Source organism: Carassius gibelio, chromosome A16 (assembly GCF_023724105.1).
Source record: "Carassius gibelio isolate Cgi1373 ecotype wild population from Czech Republic chromosome A16, carGib1.2-hapl.c, whole genome shotgun sequence".
NCBI classification, from domain to species: Eukaryota; Metazoa; Chordata; class Actinopteri; order Cypriniformes; family Cyprinidae; genus Carassius; species Carassius gibelio.
Genome location: NC_068386.1, coordinates 31537689 through 31561322, shown reverse-complemented (window position 1 = coordinate 31561322; position 23634 = coordinate 31537689). Strand labels below are relative to the sequence as shown.

The window sequence follows — 23634 nt, the reverse complement described above, 5'->3', positions numbered from 1 at the left end:
GAAAAAAAATGCACCAGTATGTACCAGGCCCAGCTCCAGAACCAAATCACTGAGGGTGTTTCTTAAATTAGTTAGGGTGCTTTAATATATCCATGCGCTATGGTGCAAAGAGCGCTCCGTATAATAACTAAAACTGTCACTCATCTGAATTCATCACGATCTCACAAAGATACGTTATAATCAATGAAGTTCTCTATGCTGCACAACGAATCTCTAATTTACATTGCGTCTAAACTTGTAATTTGTGCTGAACACAATAGCTGAACAAAAATCTCTGACGAATTTAGCGGTGAGTGGATTCTAACTTAAACGCCCCGATTCTAAAAAGATTGGTTACATTGCTGAACATTGCAAAACCACATTGAAATGGAAACCAATCTCCAGAGCACAAACCATAGCGTACTGGCAAATGTCAAATCTGCATTGAAATGCCATTAATTCAGCTTTAAGTGAGTGTGCTATTGATTTCATTTGAGCACCCCCATAAAACCTGGCCTAGTATGTACTCCATATCAAAAACATCTGTCAAACTAAAAGTTACCAAAGAACCATTTCTGTTCTTGCTTTGATCTAACTACACCTGTGTCGGGGTAAAAGCATGCCCTCTTTCCTTTTCTCCTTTTTGTTTATTTACATACTGGACAGAAATCTGTCAGTATGATCAATCGGCACCTTGAATTACATACAGCCTAAAATCAATGTCTCCTCACTCTGGTCCACCATTATCCGTGTCATTTCACTGCCCCTCTCATCTTGGTTCATCCAACAGTTGCTGTACAGATGTCTGCACCTCTCCACTTCACAGAAGCAGCATCTCAAAGCCTGTCTTATCACTAGAAACCTCCCCAGGGGAAAACACGGCCTCACTGGCTTGATCTTCAGCCTTTGTTAGTTTACATCTGTCAATAGCGTTTTATGGACTGGTCTTTGATTGGATATCGGAGACGAATGAATCAGAGACGCTGCGAGTCTACAGAGTGTCAGCAAGCCCACGTTAAGCTGTCAGGTGAATTGCGTACGGAAGCGAGGGAAGTCTTGCAGGGATTTCCGTGGTAACTGTACAGGACCGCAGTTGCAGTTAGACTAAAATATCCGTGGTTACGGTAACCGTGGAGATGACTGAAAAGGAGGACTCGGCTTCCTGTGGAAACTCATGGCTGATTAGAACAGGATGCCAGTGAGAGCCACACTTTCTGTGGTACTGTTTCCTCTTGATATGCTAACATTTCCGGCTTCTTGTTAAAAAACACTTAGGTTTCTGTTTTTAGAACTTCTTCATTGACACAATGGATCATAGAAACACTCTCTTCCTTTTTTCCCTCCTCCTCTTTTTCCATTGCTCCTTTACTACCATTCGACCTCAGCTGTGTAACAATAAGGGGATGTTCACACAAAACATGTTTCTAGAAACTAATATCGGCGATACCGATATTAGGGGGTAAAAAAGTCTTATATCGATATATCAGCCGATATTCTCTATGTGCATATTATAGTACAGTACCAGTCAAAAGTTTGGACACATTTCCCATTCATGTCACACAGTCTCATATTGGCCAATAAAATCGGCAAAATTATAAATCGGTTAGGCTCTAGAAAGGCCTTCAAGTTTATATCAAAGCCCATTTCAGCAACATAAGAAACAAAAATCATGCCTGGTAAAACGTTTATTAAGATATAAAATGTATTTTAAAAATTATTTGGAAATATTAACTCAAAATTAAAATGTGAAAAAGTCAGGAAATGAAAAGTAAAACTGTCAACTGACTTTTATTTTTTCATAATTTTAGCTAATATCAATTTTGACTATCTCATACTTACAATTTGGTATGCAATCAGTTTGACATTTTATGTCAGTTTAGACTTTTGTCATAATTTAGTCTGCAACAATTTTATGACTTGTGACAATTTACGGTCAATTTATTTTATTTTTCTCAAAATTATGACACTATGTCATAATTTAAACTTTTTAATTTCATAATTATGAAATTGTATACCAAAGTTTTGACTTATCTCAGAATTGTGATTTTGTTTTTCTGTCTTAATTATAACACAGTGTGTCAATTTATTTTTTTTACATTTCATATTTATGCCATAGAATGTCATTATCTCACACTTTATTATCTAATAATTATGATTGACCGAAGCAGGATTGTTTTTTTTATGTGGCAGAAAAGGGCTTCAACAATTGTCTCCAGACCTCAAAATGATTATCATTTTTTTTATTTTACTGCTCAATGTCCCGTTCATAAACACAAAAACGCAACCTGTGTGAATGGCCTGTAAAGTAGCAGCAGCTCTATGTGAGACAGGGTGGGCTGCTGTATGTGGGTCAGAATGTCAGAGTGCCTGTGGGGTCCCATGTGCTTCCAGTTTCTCCATCTGACCCCGAGCACCCAAAATGCGTCTGAGGTCTAATGTAAATTAGCGTGGCCTTTATCAATAGTGAGCCAGTCTAACCGCTGGGGATCAGAGGGAGAAAGGAGCAATGTAATCTCTTTCAAACACCAGCCTATGATCTCGTTAAAGACTAATTGATGTTCTGTGTTAACGAGCTTTACCTTAATTAGTCACATTTAAGTGAATGGAGGATACTGAGAGGGGAGTTGGATGCAGTTTTGGGCATGCTGGACTCATCAACCCAGCTATGCAAACAAAAATAAGAGTGAGGGAAGTAATCAGACGAAGAGACGGATACAAAAATGCTGAAGAGAGGGATTCAGCAAAAAAAGAGACGTTAAAAAAGCAGCAATACTCTAGAGTCTGAAAGCCCAAGGGAGGGAACGATAGAGAGGACGGAGAGCAAAGGTAAAGGAGAAGATAAAGAATCAATGCGCAAAAAGGAAAAAGAGAAAGAGTAAAAGAGTAAAGCAAACGTTGATTCAGGCTGCTCTCATCTCTCTGTCTGAGCCCTCCAACCATGTTCAGTCTCAGATATTCAATTCCTTTTTTTTTTCACTTTCTTACTCTCCTTCATTTCCTCCTCTTGCTCCTCATTCTGTTTGCACTGTATTTCTCTTTTCCCCATCCTTCACTGCATTTCTATGTCTATGCATTTCTCTTTCCATCCAGCTTCATCTGTATCCACCCCTCTGCTACAGTACATCCTCCTCTTCAGTGCATTATAGTTTTTCACCTGCTTTCATTTTATACTCTTTCACTCTCATTCCTTCTTTATAAGTGCACTCCCCCTCCCTCTACAGTAAACCCTGGAAAGCAGCTGTAAGACCGACCGCTGGAGTGAAGCTATACTGACACGTTAACATTACTGTGCACATTACAGTACTGCAGTATGTGTGTGTGTGTGTGTGTGTGTGTGTGTGTGCACGCGTGTGCAGTCCTTGGTGATTTGTGTGCCCAGTATCCACAACATTCCCTTTTCAGTATATGTGCTTTTTTGGAGGTCATTATCTTTTCTCACCTCTCTCTTTTTACCTGCAGGACCAGATGTGTATCAATCTCCCAAGATGTGAAAATCGTCTCAAGACAGTAAATCAATACAGTGTGAAGCTTATGAAAGGTCACAACATGCCATTAGTGCACTAACACATATAAATGAACTAAAATGTATGATGTATGCCTGAACTGATCTAAGGCCTGTCTTGGTGGACATTAAGACCTCACATTCCCTCTGCAGGACTCCAGGCTCCATCATAACAGCTTTAATAAGTTTGGCGCAAAGAGGGAGTAAAACTTATTACGGAATATGAAGCAGAAGCCCCACATAAATGATTTTACTTCATCTAAACGCCAACGGTTTGATTCATATCGCAGGAGGAAAACTGTGGGCCCATGATGGGCTCATATGAAATTAACATAATGAGCGCTGCTCATAAATCTCACTGATTTCTTACCCAACTATTAAAAAGCAAATGGCCAGACTTTGAGAAATGACAGTAATTGATATTTAAAGTCTGCTTCTTCTCGTTTAAATGTTTCTAAATGTATATATAAAACATACTGGAAAATGAACAAGCTATGCTATTTGAATAAGCTCGCATAGCACTGAAACAACAGGAGTATCAAACACACATGCACTACGAGACACTGGTAACTGTGCTCAGGAAAACTGATAAATCCGCAGTTTACATAAACAGCCTGACAGCGCGGCACATCGACGCGATCATTAGCCGCACCGAAGCAGCATTTGAAACGTTTTTCAATATTCAGTGGCTTCACGGTTGTTGTTTTTATGAACATCACTAATTGTGCCCGCAGACTGCGCGTGTCTCAGTGTCGTTTACAGGCGCGTGCGTCTTCGCGTTTCGCTGTAACCCCTGCGCGTACCTGTGCAGTGAGAGTGCAAGAAAAGTCTAAGTATGTGCCGTTTCACAGAGGAACAAGTGGCCTTATAAGCACTGGCATATGTGCGCGCGTGCAGCAATGACAGAAGGGTCAAACCCCCGCGCGCGCCGGCCGTCTCCATCTCTCTGATGCAGCGCATCAAAGTCCCCTCACCCGGAGCCGGCGGTGCACTGTCAGTGCCATGTCTCCTCGCTCCACGCAGTCAAGTCCGTGCAGAAACACAGCAGCATTCATTAAACTGTTACTTACTGTGTTTTTCACACGCCTGTCCCCCCTCTCTCCTTTCGTCCCTCCATTCTCTTCACATCATTCCCCTCGATGTATCCTTTTTGCAGCTTCTCCAACCAAAATACACCTAGAAATATATATCCTACATGTATTCAATCTTCGCGAGCTCTCTCTCTCACACACACACTCTCTCCACCAATCTCCCGCTCCCTCCTCTCTCTCTCTCTCTAGCTCCTCTCTCTCTCCCTCTTTCTCCGCTCTTTTGTTAAAATTCAGTATATGCGCTTCGTCACCTAGCAACCGTCAACCCTCAACCTCCCTCTCTCGCGCGCGCGGGCGCGCCGGACGCCTTTCTCTCGCGCGCGCTCTCTCCATCACTAGCGACACGTGTTGAATGCTAAACTTAGCGGTGTGGAATAATATTAATAACTGGGTGGCTCGAGGTCTCTTCCTCTCCTCTAGCTCTCTCAGCCCTCTTCCTCCCCTCACACACACTCGCGCACACACACCTCCTCCTTTTGCTCGCGCATATCATCATGCAATATAAATATTTACTAGAGCGTCCTCTGTTGCATGCCCCCCACCACCCACCCATCATCCCGTACTGCGAATCAATGGTGTCGTACCGCCACTTCTGCTTCTCCGAGCAAAACGGAGAGGTGTGCATCCGTCACGCTGTCCTTCCGTGACACTAGACACGCGTGTATCCATACAGCAAAGACGGGGGGAAATGCGCACCGACCGTGTGCGTGCGCGCGCGTTTTGGAGCGTGAGTTAGCCTTGCTTATGCCTGGAAAATGATCGGTGGATGGAGAGAGTAGCTTGAGCTGCAGTACGCTATCAAAGGAGAATCAGCCTTTTAATAAATGCTTATAATTATTCACTTTGTTTATTCAAGCGTTTGTTTAATATATGCGCATAATAAATTATTTTGTATGTTTAAGTGTTTATTCTGCTGTGTGGCCCTGTAGATGTGGTGACTGGTCAATCGATTAACAAACCAATAACTCAATGGCCCGTGATGAATACTGACACTGTGTGTTTCATTTAGTGAGCTCAGATGATAAATGGTCAGTGTTTTTTTGCAGAAGGTCAGTCCTTCCCAGCGTGACGCAGCGCTATTGATGAAATACCATTCAGCCATTAAAGCGCAGTCATTTCCAGCCCTGTTCCTGGAGTCCCAACAGTTCACATTTTGGATGTCTCCCTCATACCCATTTAAAGTCATGGAGTATTCTACTAATGAGCTGACGAGTTTAATCAGCTGTGTTTGATTTGGGAGACATCCAAATTGAGTACTGCTGGGGGCCCTCCAGGAAAAGGTTTGGAACCTGTGTTTTAAACTAAGCATAAACTACTGATTCGTTTCCTCATCTCCTTCCAGCAACATGTTCATGCGGGTGTATGTATAACAGTCCAAACACTTAGTCCTTCAATTCCTCAGTGTAATACCATGCAAGTTCATTCACATTTATTTAATACTTATTAGTTTTATCAGGCCCTTAAAGGGGGGGTGAAATGCTCGTTTTCACTCAATATTCTGTTAATCTTTAGTACCTATAGAGTAGTACTGCATCCTTCATGACTCCAAAAAGTCTTTAGTTTTATTATATTCATAAGAGAAAGATAGTCTGTACCAATTTTTCCCGGAAAAACACGACCGGCTGGAGGCGTGACGTGTGGGCGGAGCTAAAGAATCACGAGCGCGAGTAAGCTTTTGCGTTGAGAGCGTTTGGAAGCTGTGAAGGCTGAAACTGAACGAGAGCAGCAGCAGCAACGACTCGCTCTGAGCGGGGCTCGAACCCGGGTCTCCGGCAGGGGAGACAGACGCACTAACAAGGAGGCAGAGATATTTTAAGCAGTTTTACTCACCGCATGCGGTTCCAACACACGATCGTGACCCTTTTTTGTTGGGACTGCATTATCCTTAAGAAATAAACGATGTGCAAATCCGTCATCAAACTGGGCTTTGTTTGTAAAACAAGCATCTTCGAAATGCAGGGAACAAACAAAAACACTTGCACAGCTCTGTGATGCTCTGTAAAAATAACCTCCATCCACTGGTCCCTTAATGCTTTTTTTTTGGTAATCTGTGCAGGGTTGTCTTGCCCTGGCAACCAAAGACACACTCCTTTTGTGACATTTCGCGACGCTCTCGCTCTGATCAGTGAATGTCTGTGCTCAACCTCTCAGTGCTCTGCTCTACGGGAGCGCGCGCTCTTCTGGCAGACGTGCCCTTATAAGGAAATTCCGCTCCATCTAACGTCACACAGAGCCATACTCGAAAAAAACGTTCCGAAACTTGTGTTTGTCACAAGTTTCGGAACGTTTTTTTCGAGTATGGCTCTGTGTGACATACAACTTAATTTTTGAAACTTTTTCCATGTTTAGCATGGGAATCCAGCTCTTTAACAGTGTAAAAAACTCAGTATGCATGAAATAGCATTTCACCCCCCCCTTTAATAGGACAGAGGCAGTGTTGAGTTAGGATAAATGAGCACTAGGTTACAACTTAATGATACATTTCCAATTTAAATACTGTTTTCCAATATTCATTTTTAAACATTGAAGTTTTACAAATGAGTTTTTTAATATGTACCTTATTTTAAAGGAAATTCAATTTATTACAGTTTAGTTACAGTTACAGTTGTGGCTAAAGTATTTTGAAACATCAACCATAACCACATTAACTCACTTGTAAAGCTTTTCAAAATTATGATTACAATTTTTAAGGTTGCTTATATAGACAAAGATTAGTGTCATATTTTGCAGTATAATATTACTTTATGGACAGCAGACATGTCTTCACTTAATACAATACTCAAAATCAAAAACTGAAATACTGGTATAATTAAAAAAGAAAGTCATGTGGATTTGCAACAATATGAAGGGGTCATGTTACTGCAAACCAGTTTGACTTTCTTCTGTGGAATAGAAGTTACTCTGAAAAATGATGGAAACTGAACAGTTTTAGTTCCACTTCATAGACAAAAAAACTGAGACATTTCTCAAAATATATATTTTTATATGTTCTACAGAAACAGTACAAATTATGATAAAAATTGTAATTATTGTTGCCATGAAACAGTCATATTGACAAATCTTTACGTCCCAATTTAAAAAGGAGTGTTCAACCCCAAAAAATTGTTCTTCTGTGAAAAAAAAAAACAATTTTGAAAAAAATTCGATACAATGAAAGTAAATGGGTCAAATATTGTTTTAATATGCAGTTTAAAATAAATAAATAAACGAAAACCACAATATTTTTTGTGAGAAAGCAAGGGGACCAGTGTTCTAGTTGTCAGGTTGCACATACCCACATATCATTCATCAGTCTGATTCCCATTGGGCAGCGACAGATGTCAGGTGAACGGTGGTTTGTCACATAAACTGTCAAAACGAATGAGTGTGAATTTGAAGTGAGGGCATGTTAACAAGGTTCATTCAGTGGAATTTATGTTCACACCCTTTGCACCCTCTCTCTCGCTCTCTCTCTTTGAATATGTGTCCTGTTATTTGAGTTATAGCTCAGAGCACAACAGATGAGTAAACATTGATAGTCACAAGTAAATCCCATCAAATCAGATTGGGGAATGCAAAGGCTACGCTCCCTCCTGCCCTCGCTCTCAATTCCTCTTTTTCTCTCTCTGTTGGGGTTTCTTTCCTTCCCTTTTCATCTGCTCCCCAAGATTGATTAGGGTTGATAAAGAAAAATCCCATTTAATCAAGTAAATAGTAAATGGAGGAATTGAGCAGCAGCCCCAGAGGCACAAGCAGTCTCTTAAAGGAATCATATTGAAGGTTCGTACAGCCCTTGGGATAATAATACGGACTATGACATGGCATCTGGCATTAGTGTCGGATAAAACAAGCAGACACAAGGGAGAAGTGCAGAAGAAGCTAATAGGAGAAGTAAAGAGAGAGAGACTGCCCGAGGGAAGATGGAGAGAGTGAGAGCCCTATTCAGCAGCGCCACACAGACTATCTTTTCGCACTGGGAGACCTCGACGACGATTGAATTTTTTCTTGGTCCGAGCTGTAATAGAAAATAACCAAGTACTTTTGCGCAATAGCTGTCAGCGACCTTCTGAGAAGAATAGGGCTAATCCTTTACGGTGCCCTCGCAGAACATCTCCATTCAAATCCGCTACATTTCATGTCTTGAATAAATTTGCTTCCTCTTAAAGATTTTTTTTTTTTCCTTCCAGTGAAACTGAACCCTGTCTCTGACTGGGCTTTGCGATATAGATATATTTCAGCGAAGAAAGAAAAAGCATACAGTATGTCACATTTGTTTTCATGGGCGATAAAATGATGGGCATTGTAATCCTGAGCTAATTAACGTAACTAGCGCAAAGTCACATGACCGTTTTCGAGGATCTGCATTTGTGAATATTTAAGTCTTTGTATGAATAATTCTTTTTTTTTTAAGGCTCCTCGCTTGGACAGTATAGTCAGAGGGTCCGACAGAGCTGATGGAAGCCGTGAGAGCCTTCAGTCCCTGAGGTCATTTGTCTGATCACTTATGATTCCGTTTAAACAGTACTACTCTCACTGACAGCTTCATCCACGGCTAATGATGGCATGATGCCACATGTTTCAAGACCCCTCTTTCTCGAGAGTTATTCGACAGGGTTGGATAGAGATTCAATGAGAAGACTGAAAAGCCCTTCATCATCCAGAACACCAGGGGTTTGGGCTTTATCCCGGTGTGTGCTAAGTTCTCAGATATATCAGTTAAAAGCCCCAACCAATCAGTGCTCTCAGCCGGCTAAAGATGTAGCACTCCAGCCTTTATGAAGTGTACATTGTTCTGGTATTCAGGGTTCAGTACTTGTTAAACTCAATCCACAGGATTTATAGCATAATGCTGATTTCCCCAAATGGAAAATGAATGAGGCAAATGTGTAAACATTATAATGCCCACAGTCAGCGCCAATAGCCTCGCAGGCAGCAAGTCGACATGGGATCGTTGCGCTTTGGGTGTCCCGAGTTTTGATTCCCAGCTCACAGACCTTTTCTGATGTCACCCCCTTCTCTCTGTCCCACTTTGCTTCCAAATCAACGTACTGTCCTATCATAAAAGAGGCAAAATGCCTAAAATAAATAACTTAAAATACTGACTGTTTCAAAAACACATGAACAGAACAATATGTGTGTTAATATAATTTTGTGTGGAGGACGGATGAGTTGATAAAGCTTAACTTGCATTTAACCCAGAACACCCGTTAATCTGCATTCATTTGCAACACCCGCATCTCAAAATCCAATTAACATCTGAACCGACGCATAGAACCTTCCTTTCAAAAGATCAGTAGCTACTAAAAAATAAAAAAATAAAACACGTCTGGCCACTCAAGATCCTGTTCCACAAGCCTAAACTATGATTGGCCAATTGTGAGTTAGGGAAAAAAACCTGTTTGGCCACAATATATTGGAAAGGGGAGAAAATGACAGTTCTGGATGCTCCTTTGTATTCACACAGATGTGTATGCATAACAAAGCAAAAAATTACAGGTGTCAAACTGGTTTGTGTCGTAGTGGCAATCCAGTGCTGGAATGCAGACCATCATGGTCCTCCTAATAAACATAGACAGCAATTTTGGTATTTTATAGTAAAACAAACTGAAAACAGACCAATATGCCCAGACTGACTGTGTCTTGCTGATCTTGGATCTAATAATCAATCCTTTGCCCTAGAAAATCCCAAGATCGAGAGCAGCAGATGTTGAGCCGTTGCCGTGTCATAGGTTTAAAAAACACATTATAAATAAAGATCAAAAATATCTGCACACTCCACTGACACAGATGTTCAACCAGCTCACACAGATTAATTCAAAACACAGCGGGCTAGTTTGTGTTCCGTTCTCCTTCGTTCCCCCTCAGGTTTCTTTTTCACGGCTTCTATTCTACACTAATACCAGCTACTGCACACAGGCAACTGGTGTATCTGTACGGAAAGAAGACATATTGACTCTGCTGCCTACAAGATGACAAGGTTTATTTTAGCCTGATCCGGGTAAGCTGATAAAACAACTCAACAGAACAGAAACCAAAATGCATTACCATTCGCTAAGAAGCTGAGCCGGTTCCTTTTGTTTGAGGATTGAAGGTGTGAAACTATTGTGCTTTGAGAAGAAAATACAGTTATGCCAAGAAAAGAAAACAGGGCAGTTCACAGTGAAACCAAAATCACCAGAGCAGAAAACTATTATGCATTGCTGAGGGCATTCAATACACAAATGGGGGCTGGATCTGCTGAGTGAGAGTATGGGGGAGATGAGGAATTGCATAGACTTCCTCCTGTAATGCTTAATTACCTCTCTCCTGTACTTGAGGTAATCTTTAATCGGATGAGCACCATGGACTCCAAGGAGGTGCGTGAGTGCCCTGCAACCACCGCTGATAAAATTCACATAGTGTGGAAACTTCTACTGTTTTTATCCTGAGCTAATGATATTTCTGATTCCCTATCCACTACCTCTAAACCCAACCCACAACTTTTATACTATTCTCAAGAAATAAATAAATAAATAAATAACTGTAATCAGTCTAAAATCTCATGTGGAATAAGCATCAAGTAAAAAGTAATACAACTTGTATCCTCATATCACAAATATATGGGAGTGTACACAAAAATGGTTTTACATTTATTTTTCAACACAAAAAGTATCTTTAAATATCATGTTAATAAATATCATTGTTTTTTAGGAGTCACACCACATGACACTTTACAAACTAAGCTACCTCGTCTTGTCATTTATAGGTCAAATTATCTGGTATTTTAAGAGACTTACTGACCTTGACAATTACGTCCTCTGTGTGATTTCCTGTTTTATTTTTTCATGCATGTTTTTAAATGTCAGTCGCACCACATGACTTAGATTATGAAGACAAATCTATTTCAATTAATATGCAGTGATGCGGTTTCTTGAAAAAAAAAAAGATCATGCCAAATTACTTTCTTTTTACTTTCAAATCTACTTCTTTTAATATATTTCTCTTCATTACAATATCATTAAATTTCGACTTTATGTCATTTCATGCATTTAGTATCAACTGTTTGGGGTCTGTAAGATTTTGTAAATGCTCTCGAAAGAAGTATCTTATGTAAATAACGACACATTTATTTGATCAACAACAACAAAAAAAACACTACTATTGTAAAATATTATTAAAATTTAAAATAACCACTTTCTACTTGAAAATATTTTACAATGCAATTTGAATTTGAATTTTCATTAGCCATTAAACAAGTTCTTAGTGTCATCTGACCAATCAGAAACAAATCATAAAATAAACATTTCTTATTAATATTAATGATGATTGATAATGATTTTATTTTATTATTATTTTTCTTTTCAACTTTTTTGTTTTCCAGATTTTTCGATGAATAGAAAGTTAAAAAGAAGATAATTATTTGAAATATAAATCTTTTCTAACAATATAAACGTCTTTACTGTCCACTTTTATCAGTTTAATTCATCCTTGCTGAATAAAAGTATTAGTTTCATTCTATAAACAAAGCTTATTGACTTTGGAACATTAGTGTAAACCTCTCACACGCACACAGACTTTCTGTCTGGCAGAAAGGACACTACAGACTACAGGTCAGTGCATTTTGTATGGTAAACAGAGTGTGATTGTTTATTCTGGGGCAAAGCGAATTTATACTGATATAAAGAGAGCAGGACAAAAACTAGAGAGAGAAAATGAAACTAGGATTGTGAGTACAGTAAATGAAACAGATGGAGAACTTGTACTGTGCTGGAAAATCAGCTGAGTAAAGTAAAATCATGTAGAGGAGGGAGGAGAGAAAGAATAAAGATAAGTACACAAGAAAAGAATGCACACAGAACAGAGAAGAGGGGAGGGAAGAAGGCGGGGCTAAGAACATGGCAAGGTTACACATAAAAACTGCAGTCTGTTTTCCTCTCTGACAGAAGTAGAGAGAGGAAGCTTCAGTTTTTTTCTGCAATATCACATTAAAACATAAATGAAAAACAGAACGGAACAACTGAATGCCAAGGAAGCGCGTACATTCATGACAGAGAGCCAGGAAAGAAGGAAGGACAGACAAAAGACAGAGACTATGAGCACAATAAAATAAACACAGCGGCTACACATTGGCAGAGTTCACAGGACCAGCTCTGACATCAGTAAAGTGAGAGAGGAAGAGGGGTGCACCACCACTTTACGGAAACCGCTTGACAGTTTCATACCCTGAGACAGTTTGAAAATAGGAAACAGACGCTTAAGAGAAACAGAAAAAAGAAAGAAAGACAAAAGGATAAAACAAAGCCCGTTTAAACCAAACCATGTTGATGAAAGAATACCGGATATGCATGCCGCTCACTGTCGATGAGGTAAGTTTGTAACTTTTAACATGTTTGCGTGTGCGTCCATATGTTTGCATGTGCAGCAGCTGTCCCTATGATTAGTGTGTATGAAAGCAAACCTTAAAAAGATTTTTTTTTTTTTCCACTCTGTTTACGCAGATGAAACCTTGATGTAGTTCTGTGTACATGTCTCTGGGTTGTATTGTTTTATTGATATCTCCATTTCAGCCGTTTTCTTTACCTAAACGGGTCTGACCAGTTACGTCCTTTCATTTTGAAGGCAGGAGTGAGTTGTTCACCTCAAGGCTAGGAACAAAACACAAAGGCCTTTAACCACAAGCAGCTTGGAATTTCTACAAGGGGGTCAGGGGCTGTTTAGGCGGTCTGTGTTTTGCCTTTGAGTAGCCAACTTGTGCTCGTTCGGATCAGACAAGTCCACACAAGCACACCTGACCTAAAGTCTGCCTCAGAATTCGTCTATGGTCTACATCAGCACATAGTTTCCAGACAGGAGCACCACCCCCTTTTTTCTGGAGTAGCTCTGTTTTGCGTACAGACAGCTTTTTTCTCCAAGCCTCAAGGTCTCTGTCTGTCATCATCATCGGTGACAATGATTGTTGGAGTGAGTTTTCACTGTAACAGATTTCAAAAGAATTAGTCTGAAAAGAGCGGGAACCTTGTCAGTGCTGCCATCTCAGCTTTGCAGGAGAACATACGGGAAACATTATGTATCCAGTACACTTTAGTCTTAGAGAACAAAACAAAACATATGGCAGATGAGACTCTATGACAAAGAGTGACGTTTCAGTGGAAGGGTCTGGTATTTATGGGAGTTTTAAACTCATTAAGTTTAAAAAATATATGTTATTACATAATGCTTATAATATTTTTCATTATGTATATTTTAATATTATACATTAATATTGTATTTAATTTCATGGATCATGGTAGACTTCAAAAACATGACATTTTTATTCTGTTAGTATTACTTCAGAAAACAATACTCAACCAATTTTGCATTTTCATGTTAGCACATTATAAAATAAAACTAAATTATATTTTACATTAATGATCAAAGCCTTTCAGCAAAACAGCACAATTTAAATAATTATAAATTTATAGATGTTATATTTATATTACATTTAATGAATCATTATGGAAGAACAATTTCCTATTAAACTCCAATTTACTTAAGACATTAAATTTAAATAAATAATTCTATATATATATATATATATATATATATATATATATATATATATATATATATATATATATATATATATATATATATATATATATATATATATATATATATAACAATTTGGCTTACTGTGTTAATTTGACAGCATTAAACTCTGAAAAATATATCTATTATATATTATGTTTTGTTTCAAAACTTACACTGGATACATTTGTTTGAATTATGAGAATTCAACTTCCTGTTATTCTGATTTAAATTCTAATTTAACATTCATATGGCCGATTTAGTCATTTCTTCAAATTTTGCTCAACCCACCTATAAAACAAGTAAAAAAAAAAAAAAGATAACTGAAACATATGAGGTCACAAACAGAGGTCAGCAGTTTCTTTCTCTCTTCCAAAGTACAAGATCGGCCAGTTATACATGATCAGCAAGCACAGCAGTGAGCAGAGCGGGGGAGGCGAAGGGGTGGAGGTCGTCCGTAATGAACCCTGCACAGACCCCAAACATGGAGCCGGACAGATGACAGAGAAACGTATCTACCTCAACAGGTGAGATCGCAAACACACACACACACACACGCATGCATAAGCAATCATGTTTCTTTCATGGTTCACATCACCCTTCTTCCAACGTGCCAGCGATCAGCTTTTATTGATGACTGCAGCTAACACCTTTACACATTCAGAAGAGCTCCGTCCATCGCTCACTATCCCTCCAAAAACACCTTCTCTCTTCCTCTCGGGCTTCAAGCAGAAACACACGTCAGCATAACCGTCCGACAGAAGATCATGCACACATTCAGTCTGATATCATCCCACGCCGTGAACATACACACACACTTATAGTAATTGCCTTTTGTGTGTGTGTTCTTTACACACACACACACACACTCAGTCATTAGACGCTGTTGTGAATATGAATTACTGCACCTCTAGCAGTAAAACAATTTTTTCAAGCCATTAATGTGTTAGCAAAGACCAAAAGGGCAGAGCATTAGTTCCTAATGGTCAAATAAATCTTATCGTGGAGCATGTGAGTCTAATTCAAATGCTGATATTACCGCAGACGAGATCATTATATGCTGTTTACAAGCACATCATGCCGAACTGCTGCATTGTAATTAAGAATAATTGAACTTGTATTGTCAAGAAACGACCGTCCGAGGATTGTAATGTAATGGCAGTTGTTTGGTGGGAATGTGCTGTTCTGCGGGACACGCTGTGGAAAAGTCTGTCACTTCAGGAATGGGAAAGAGAGAGTGTGAGAACGCGTGGTGCTTGACACAACTGGCTGACCGTGAATGATCTACTTCTTCTCTCCTCCACCCCTCTCTTCTCATCCTCTGTCCATCCATCCATCACTCAGTTCCTCAGGCTGTAAATCTCAAGCGCTGTCTGTGCTGCCTTATCTCACAGTGCTGAGTTCATTATCTCTCTCGCTCTCTCTGTAGTGGGGTTTCTTGGACTCTGACTGTGTTTTTGTAAGGGACAGATGGCACCAGACACCTCTGGAAGTGAGCCGTATAGCTATTGTGACAGCGGTTTGACATCTTAACTTAATACAAGTCAGACTCTCCAACCGTTAGGCCACGACTGCTCCGTACAACTTGAAATGCTGAAAATGTATGGTAGAATCTAACATCAATCAAGATAATGTAGAAATTAACATTAATCTAGGTTGATAAATGCTGTAAAAGTATTGTTCATTGTGAGTTCGTGATACCAGTTGTAGAGTAAAACATTAACTAATGGTAACAAATTGAACATAACGCACATCTTTAATAAGTAGGCCTTTAACAGAAGTGTCCAAATACACTGCATGGAGAAATATAAAACACTCCTCTAGTCTTTCAATCTACTAAGATTTTTTTTTTTTTTGCCCACCAACTTCAAAATAAATATTTCAAAGGATGATCAATTTTAAGAGTTTTCCTTGTGATCACACGCTAAGTTCAATTGTTACACTGCATGTTGCGTTACTGCATATTATATTAGCCAAATTAGCACTAACTAGCATACACACATCCATTAAGCACGCACTGTTTATGTCTTTGTTTAACATGTCTCTTGTGTCAAATGATGTTCTCATGTTTCTCTTTTTGTCTCTGTCCAGCAAACTGCCAACCTGGATAAGAAAGTTTGTTCCCATGGTTTTTTATATCACGGAAACTGCCTGGAACTTCTACCCTTACACCATAACAGGTCAGTTCAAGCATTATGTTACAATAAATACACCAGTGTTTGAATATTAACGTACCATCACATGGCACGTACATCCATCTTGTCTGTTCAATGCACCAGCTGTGACATAACACCATATTTCTTCTCTGCATTCCTCTCTCCTTCTCCGTCCACTGGTGTTTTACTAAAGAGTACACGGTAAGTATTCTCAGATGTCAGCTCAAACTCATGCAGTTTGCTCTGGACCCACTGAGCATACAACATAATCACTTCTCTCTCTCTCCTTCTCGTTTTTCCCCTCTCTTCTATCTTTACTCTTTCCAAAAGTGTTCCTTCCTACCGAGGTTCCATGTCAGGATTGAGACGAGCTTTAAGAATGACAACGGTTGCAGTGAAAATGTGAGTGAGAGATGGCAACACACATGCACACACACTCACACTCACACTCAGACACAGTGTGTGTTCTTACAGGAGATAATCCTCTTAAAGGAGGACCATTCATCAGCAGCACACGTAAACAGTCATTGTACTTGTGTCTGTCTCTGAATCACTCAGTATTAACATTCAGGCGCGATCCAAACACTCCACCTTCCTCCTGTGACATAAGACACCAATGCTTCCAAAGCAGGGCCTCAAACTGGTATAGGTCATTTTTCTCAGACACGTGTAGCAAAACTAGGACTCTTGTATTTAAATCAACAGGGCAGTTTAAACCAGAACTTACTGTTACAGTATGTGCCTTCAGTTAATGAATACCACATTTTGTATTTTTGGTGCTCAAGTGCAGCTACTCTACAATTCAGAAGATTGGGGTCAAGACTTAAATTCAGTTTTGCTATCACAGGAATATATTACATTTTTAAATATATTTTTAATTCTACAAATATTCCGAACTGTTTTTACTGTATTTTATTCAATTAAATGCAGCCTTAGTGATCATGAGAAACTTCTTTCAAAAACTGCAATTTATTTTGCCCTTCTGAAACTAAATTATTTCATTAACAAGTATGGAAATTGGATTATTTTTATTTGTGGTCTTAATATCATATATATAGTACTTCAAAATATATTATATATATATATATATATATAGTATCAATATCTGATAATGGACAATATTAGAGATACAGTTAGATATTAGAGTAGACAGGTTAATTTCTCAGGTTTTTACATTTAGATGACATTTTTACACTCAAAGTTAATCTTTAAAAACACAAATAGTTAAACAATTATTTTTAATTTTTTTTATTTAATTTTAAACACAAATTAAAAAAAAACTAATAATAATAATATCCATTTTTCATACTGTTCAATATTATTTTGTTAATTAATTTAGAATTTAAATTATTTGAGTTTGAAGTCTTTTATATTGTATTCATTTTGACAAAACTGCTGAATTTTTTTATATCGGCCATAAGCCACTACCCTTAAAATAATCTTCATCTTATCAGTACCGGCCAGACTTTTAAAACTGTGCATCTGTTTTGAAATATCTTCTTACCATGACATCAAATGTTTCTGGTATCTTAATGGGGTTTAATGGGGAAAAATTGCAGTTCTCAGGAAATACACTCCCATGAGTCGCTCCAAGGTCTTTCCATACATCAATAACCACAAAAGTGCACTAATAACTGCATAAGTTTTATATTGTAAAATCATTTTTTTTTCAACTGTCCTTCAGGTAATGAGAGACTCCTGCTTTAAAGTGAACAAACAGAGAATTGATTTAGCCGTGTTGTCATTCAGAGTTTTTACTTAGTACTTACTGTGATGAGTTGAGTTATTACTGGTTTGCAGTGTGTTTCTCTGCATGCACCGAATGAAAGAGAGAGAGGCAATTGTGCCCCGGAGTGCTCTCTGTTATTAAAAAATGAAAAATACGACTTAAACAAGATCCAACTTGCCACAAAGCGGCTCAGAGATTTACGACCAAGTCTGCCTGTGCAAAAGAACGTGTGAGGGAGATGGTGGGAGAGTTTTGTTATTGATACTTTGTAATTGATACGGTTTCCTCTGACTGACCCAACTTTCTCACCACATATAGCAGCAGATACACCCTCATTCGCATACTTTACACTTAAATTTATAATACAAAAAATGAGTACAAAAACTCACTGGCACAGTACCCTTTCAAAAGGTACTAACATGCACCTTTGAGGTACTAAAGTGCATGCTTTAGGGGTAAATGACACTGTACAAAGGTGTACCTTTTGAAAAAGTTACAGCTTTTGTACCTTTTTTTCTGAGAGTGTATTACACAAACACAAAATGAACTACAAGATATCCGTTTTGCATACAGGCACATTCACACAGCAACTCCATCACAATCAAGCAAATGAAAATAATACTGGTGCAACTCATCACATTAGACGAGAGGAACAGGAAATATTGCAACAGCTTTTCTCACGAGGAGACTGCAGATAAAAAAGACAAATGAGAAAGAACAGAGGAGAAAAAGAGCAGGAATCTGTAAATTACTTACATTATTTTTTTAACCAAAACAACTTAAAAAGACTAAAAAGAGACAAAATGGAGAAGCCCTTATTTTCTTAATTGCTTATTTTTTTTAATCATTCTCTTAGATTCCAGCGGGTGCAAAAAGCACCTGCAATGCTGCACAGTCAAGGAAACCTTTGTTTAAGTTAAGACTTCGTATCTGCTTTCTTTCTCTGCTGGCCTGCAGTAGTTTGCATAATTCAGTACTTCTGCCAATAGTAGGCTTGATTTTGCACTCGTTTCCACGTTTTTTTTTGCATTAGTTCAGAGTCTCTGCTTACACCCTACGGTCTTCTGTTATGTAGAGTGTCACGGTTCTGTAATGGGCTACAGAATGTTTAACCGGTTGCATTGTGTGGTATTTTATATGAAGATCGCTCAGAGCACTGAAACAACTTTCCCTTGTCTTCAATCAGATGCAGAAGTTGGTGCATTTGTATTTTTCTTTGTTAACTAAACTTTAAGTTGCATTGTCATTTTTCACTTGGACATTTGGGACTCGCTGGAATAAGAAAGCAGTGTGTTCTTTGGTATAGCGTTGGATTTGTCTGACCATTCTCTCTGATGTTTCCTGTGCAGGTGTTTGGTGATGACCTCACTCCAAAGGACAGTGTCTGCTTTTTAGATATTTTGAGTGATCCAATCCCTGACAAGCATTATAAGAAGGCTGAGGTAAATATACATTCATATAAGCATAAATACATTGCAAAATAAAATCTGGGTTGGGTCAAAATGGGCTCATTTGAATGTTGAATTGTCAACACGCCATAGGACACTAAATTGGGGTTTTCAAAGATTTCGATGCAAAGTATGCTCTCAATATAATGATCCTCTTGAGAGAGACTCCCTTCCTAAAATATAAAGCAATTATATATCTATAAGTATAAAGACCAAATTATATTTTTGAGATAAATATTAAAGGTGACATTAAAGACATCATGTTGTTTTATCTAAATGATTTAACAGGCTTTATATCGTTAGTGTATTAAAATCAACAGAAAAGTAGTTGTGATTTATCTGATTTACTTACATATAAAAGGCAGAATCAAACAGTAAAATTTTTTTACATCTTTCCACACTGGACTTGTTTTTTTTTTTTTTTTTTTTTTTTTTTAAAGTTCAGTCACATTGTTTTCAGAAAACAATGTAAGTATCATTGTTAATATAATTTAATGTTTTTAATTATTTATAAAATATTTTATGTATTGTTAAAATGTATTATTAAAAACAACATCGATCAAGGTTTGAATTGGAATTAAATTCCCAGTTCAGATCAGAATGGTGAACAACTTTGACTCACAAATAAGCATTGAGTGTACTGTGTTCTGGTCTTTACGCCCTTGCAGCAGTGCAAATGTCTTCAAAGCTAGCATTTAAATGACACAACAGAGATATGAGTCAGTGCACACAAGTACAGAAGCAAAAACCACAAGACAAGCGTCAGATAAAAACCTCATTCCTAAGTGTGCTCTACTTAGAGACACAGTTCGGTTGAATCTGCTGCTTTTACAGTGGACAAAACAATACATCAGAGGAAAGCATGTTTCCATGTTACACTCTTATATTCAGTCATCCGCAGCCTCAGATACATTGCCAAGTTAGGAATAAGACAAATCCAAAGGATTACAGTTTTCAGTGAAAAAACAGCTGAGATACACCAAGTAGGGATATATTATATTATATTATAATATAATATATTATATTATATTATATTATATTATATTATATTATATTATATTATATTATATTATTACAAATTGCTAAAATAATAAATAAATGCTAAATAGGTAAAAATGGGAGCTAGCTAGTTAATGACCAAAAGTTGGTTTGTAGTTACTAAGCGTTTATTTCCTATTAATAGAAACATTTTTTTTTACTTTTTGACAATTGTTACAATATAAGTTAAATGTCTAACTTGATAAATTAAATCAACATTACAATTTGCATAAATATTGAGAGGGGGGGTCAAATTATTCACTTGTCAAGCTTTAAAAGGTTCCAAATTGTGTTAATTCTTATGTCACAATTTTAAGGAAATTTTACACTTGTTGTAACAGGAGACAATCACGCATGCACCAACAGTGAAACATCTAACTATTACATTTCTGCTAATTAAAATGAGTTAATTATTCATAACAGCTTGTATGACAATTAACTGAATATCAATTCCAGATCGTGTAGTAAAAGATTTTCATTGTTTAAAACCGAACCACTCATTTAAAACAGTTCTGATACCAAAATATAATACTGCCCCCTATTAATGCTAGGTTCATTTTAGATAATACTTAATCAAACATATCTAAACGGTCTCACTACCAAAAGAATGAGATTTGTGCCTCTAACGCTTTAAAAATGGGTCACCACATGATCCACTGTGAAATGTAATGTCACCCTGGATAGTAATTTATGCACACACACACACACACACACCACAAGAACAAGCAATGATCCACTCACTCAGCAGGTAATGTGTATGTTCTTAAAACAAATAGGATCTGAGCAACTGGGTGTCACAGAAAACAGGCCGGGGACCCCTAGTGGAAGGCTGGAGGGACACCACTAAACCCATCATGTGCTCCTACAAGAGAGTCTCCTGTAGTTTTGAGGTCTATGGCTTCCAGGGGCGAACAGAGGACTTCATTCACAGGGTACTGACCATAACATCCCATGCATTACATCACGCTGTTTAGTCATGTAATCCCATCATCTGTCATATTGTGGCATGTTTATGATTCATCATAGAACATTCGTGACATTCTGTTGGTGGGACACAGACAGGCGGTGGCATGGATTGACGAGTGGCATGGTAAATGAGATGTATTGCAATGCTTCATTACCATAATTAACCACATGCTCTGTTATACACACACGAATCCTGATCCCTTGTTTGGTACCCGACATGTACGTCATCTATCTTAATCCTTCACAATTACACAGTAAATGCATAATCAATATTTGTGCATGCAGGAATGACAATCGAGCAGGTGAGAGAGTACGAGAAAAAACAGCAGGAGGAAACCAACAGCAAACTCAATAGTGACATTACCTGCACAGGTATGCTGAAATTATACTACTAGCAATGAACGTCTTGGATTTACTTATTTATGATTTAACATCATATCAGCAGCAATGGTTATATTCATGGCAAAATCAACAGAATGTATCACAAAATTGGGTTTTTTCAATGGCCTAGAAGTAGTGTAGAACCAAAAGTATTTTTAATTCATTTTCATTCTAACATTTCCATATTCAAATTTGAGTGTGAACAGATTTAAGCCTTCCTGTAGCTTAAACTAGAGTGTGGCACTAGCAACGCCACGGTCATGGGTTCGATTCCCAAGAAAAACAGAGCAATTGATAAAATGTACCGCTTGAATACACGCGTTGGATAAAAGTGTCTGCCAAATGAATAAATGTAAATGGAATGGAATGTAGATTTAACAATGTGAACTAACTGTCCTCTCTCAGTGTCCACACTGCCCTCTGTTGGTGAACGTTTTATACTGCATCACAACTGTTACAGTTTAATCAGCAGATGCTTCTTCATTATTAAAATGGAAGTCATCATGACTCATCTAACAACACTTTTGCAGCATGGTATGGTAAATCAGAAGCACTTGTGACAAAAACTCTTCTTCTCTGCTTCCCAGACTCTGCTCCTCCAAAGCGCCCCAGCTACACTCGCTCCATCTCTGTCACGGATGAATCGTCACTGAAAAAGATGGGGGTAAATACTGTAGACATTGCTGACTCTCCGCCCTGCCCTTCCTCCCTCAAAAGTCCTTTGAGATTAAACTCGACCCCGGAATAACACACATTCTCCATCCTCAGACTGCATCGACCACTGCCAGTGCCAACATTTAGCAATATTCTGGACTTGGACTTTCTCTTCTAATCAAAACTAAAAAGACATTGAGCTTTGTCACTCTCTTGCTCAACATTCCAACTGGATGCGCTTGTCTTCCATGCAGAGGCTGGCATTCGACATTGTAAATATTATGTAAAAGACTCTGGCTTCTGATGAAGTGAAACCATTGTGCCTTAGTTCACGTTTCGCACAGACCTTACCAAAATGCTTTGAACAAATGGTCTATTCCTATTCACTGCCTATAAACATGAAGGGGACCACAGACGCACCTGAACACAGATGAAAAGCCTCTACTGACATAATCAATAGACTGATTCAGTGAAACCCGATCATATGGATTATGGCAATCGTGAGTGACTCGCTGAAATTTTCTAGTGGTTTACGGGTTATAACCTTTGACCCTGTATCAATACATTGGCGGAACGCAATTGATTGTTTAGTCGTGCAGCACATAGCAAAAACATTATCAATATACTTAATGTGATAAGACTAAAGACCATGGACTAAGCATTATGTGTTATTTAACATTTATATAACATCTGTCTTTGTAGGATGCCATTGATGATATTCTGTGTTTGTCTTTGGTTATTCAGGGGAAGTTTGTCATTCCTGCCATAAGTTGAAAAAACAAGTAGCCCCACCCCAAACTCACTCACATCATTAGTTCATTTCAATCCATTCATACAAACAGAGGAATGTTGAAAGTGCCATATCATCACATATGTTTTATAATAAACTTTCTAAGGGATGCATGATGCTCTGGTTCCACACTGTTTTTTTTTTTTTAGTCATCAGATATATGTAATGCTCATTTGCACTATTACATTATTATCTTTACCATCATCTAATGCTGACTTAAAGGGTTAGTTCACCCAGAAATGAAAAGCCCATACATTCCTCACCCTCAAGTTATCCTAGGTGTATATGATTTTCTTCTTTTAGACTAATCCAGCTGGAGTTTTATTATTGAGAATTGTCTTTGATCTTTCAGGCTGTTTAATGCCACTCAGCAGG

General features: G+C 38.2%; 2 protein-coding genes across 3 annotated transcripts in view; both read left to right on the top strand.

Moving 5' to 3' along the window:
• The window catches only part of LOC128030958 (lipoma-preferred partner homolog), a 147504-nt gene that overhangs the window by 71204 nt on the left and 52666 nt on the right, over nt 1-23634 (top strand). The window lies entirely within an intron of this gene.
• On the top strand, nt 12453-23377 carry LOC128030952 (cytoplasmic phosphatidylinositol transfer protein 1-like). 2 transcript variants are annotated; one of them, XM_052619054.1, is made up of 11 exons: nt 12453-12896; nt 14476-14624; nt 16189-16277; nt 16447-16454; nt 16584-16655; nt 19332-19424; nt 21245-21400; nt 21495-21558; nt 21720-21806; nt 22403-22479; nt 22584-23377. In XM_052619054.1, exons 1-11 carry the CDS (start codon nt 12849-12851, stop codon nt 22614-22616), a joined length of 876 nt encoding a protein of 291 aa, XP_052475014.1. In that variant the 5' UTR covers nt 12453-12848; the 3' UTR covers nt 22617-23377. The 2 variants fall into 2 exon arrangements, with proteins under 2 accessions (XP_052475014.1, XP_052475013.1); XM_052619053.1 differs by having other exon boundaries at nt 12457-12896; nt 22403-23377.

Excerpts from the sequence above, each read along its gene's own strand:
- LOC128030952 (XM_052619053.1), top strand. The coding sequence starts at position 12,849 with ATGTTGATGAAAGAATACCGGATATGCATGCCGCTCACTGTCGATGAG. Across the intron at positions 19,425-21,244 it reads AGCATTATAAGAAGGCTGAG|GATCTGAGCAACTGGGTGTC; the intron begins GTAAATATACAT and ends TAAAACAAATAG. Across the intron at positions 21,401-21,494 it reads CAGAGGACTTCATTCACAGG|AACATTCGTGACATTCTGTT; the intron begins GTACTGACCATA and ends GATTCATCATAG.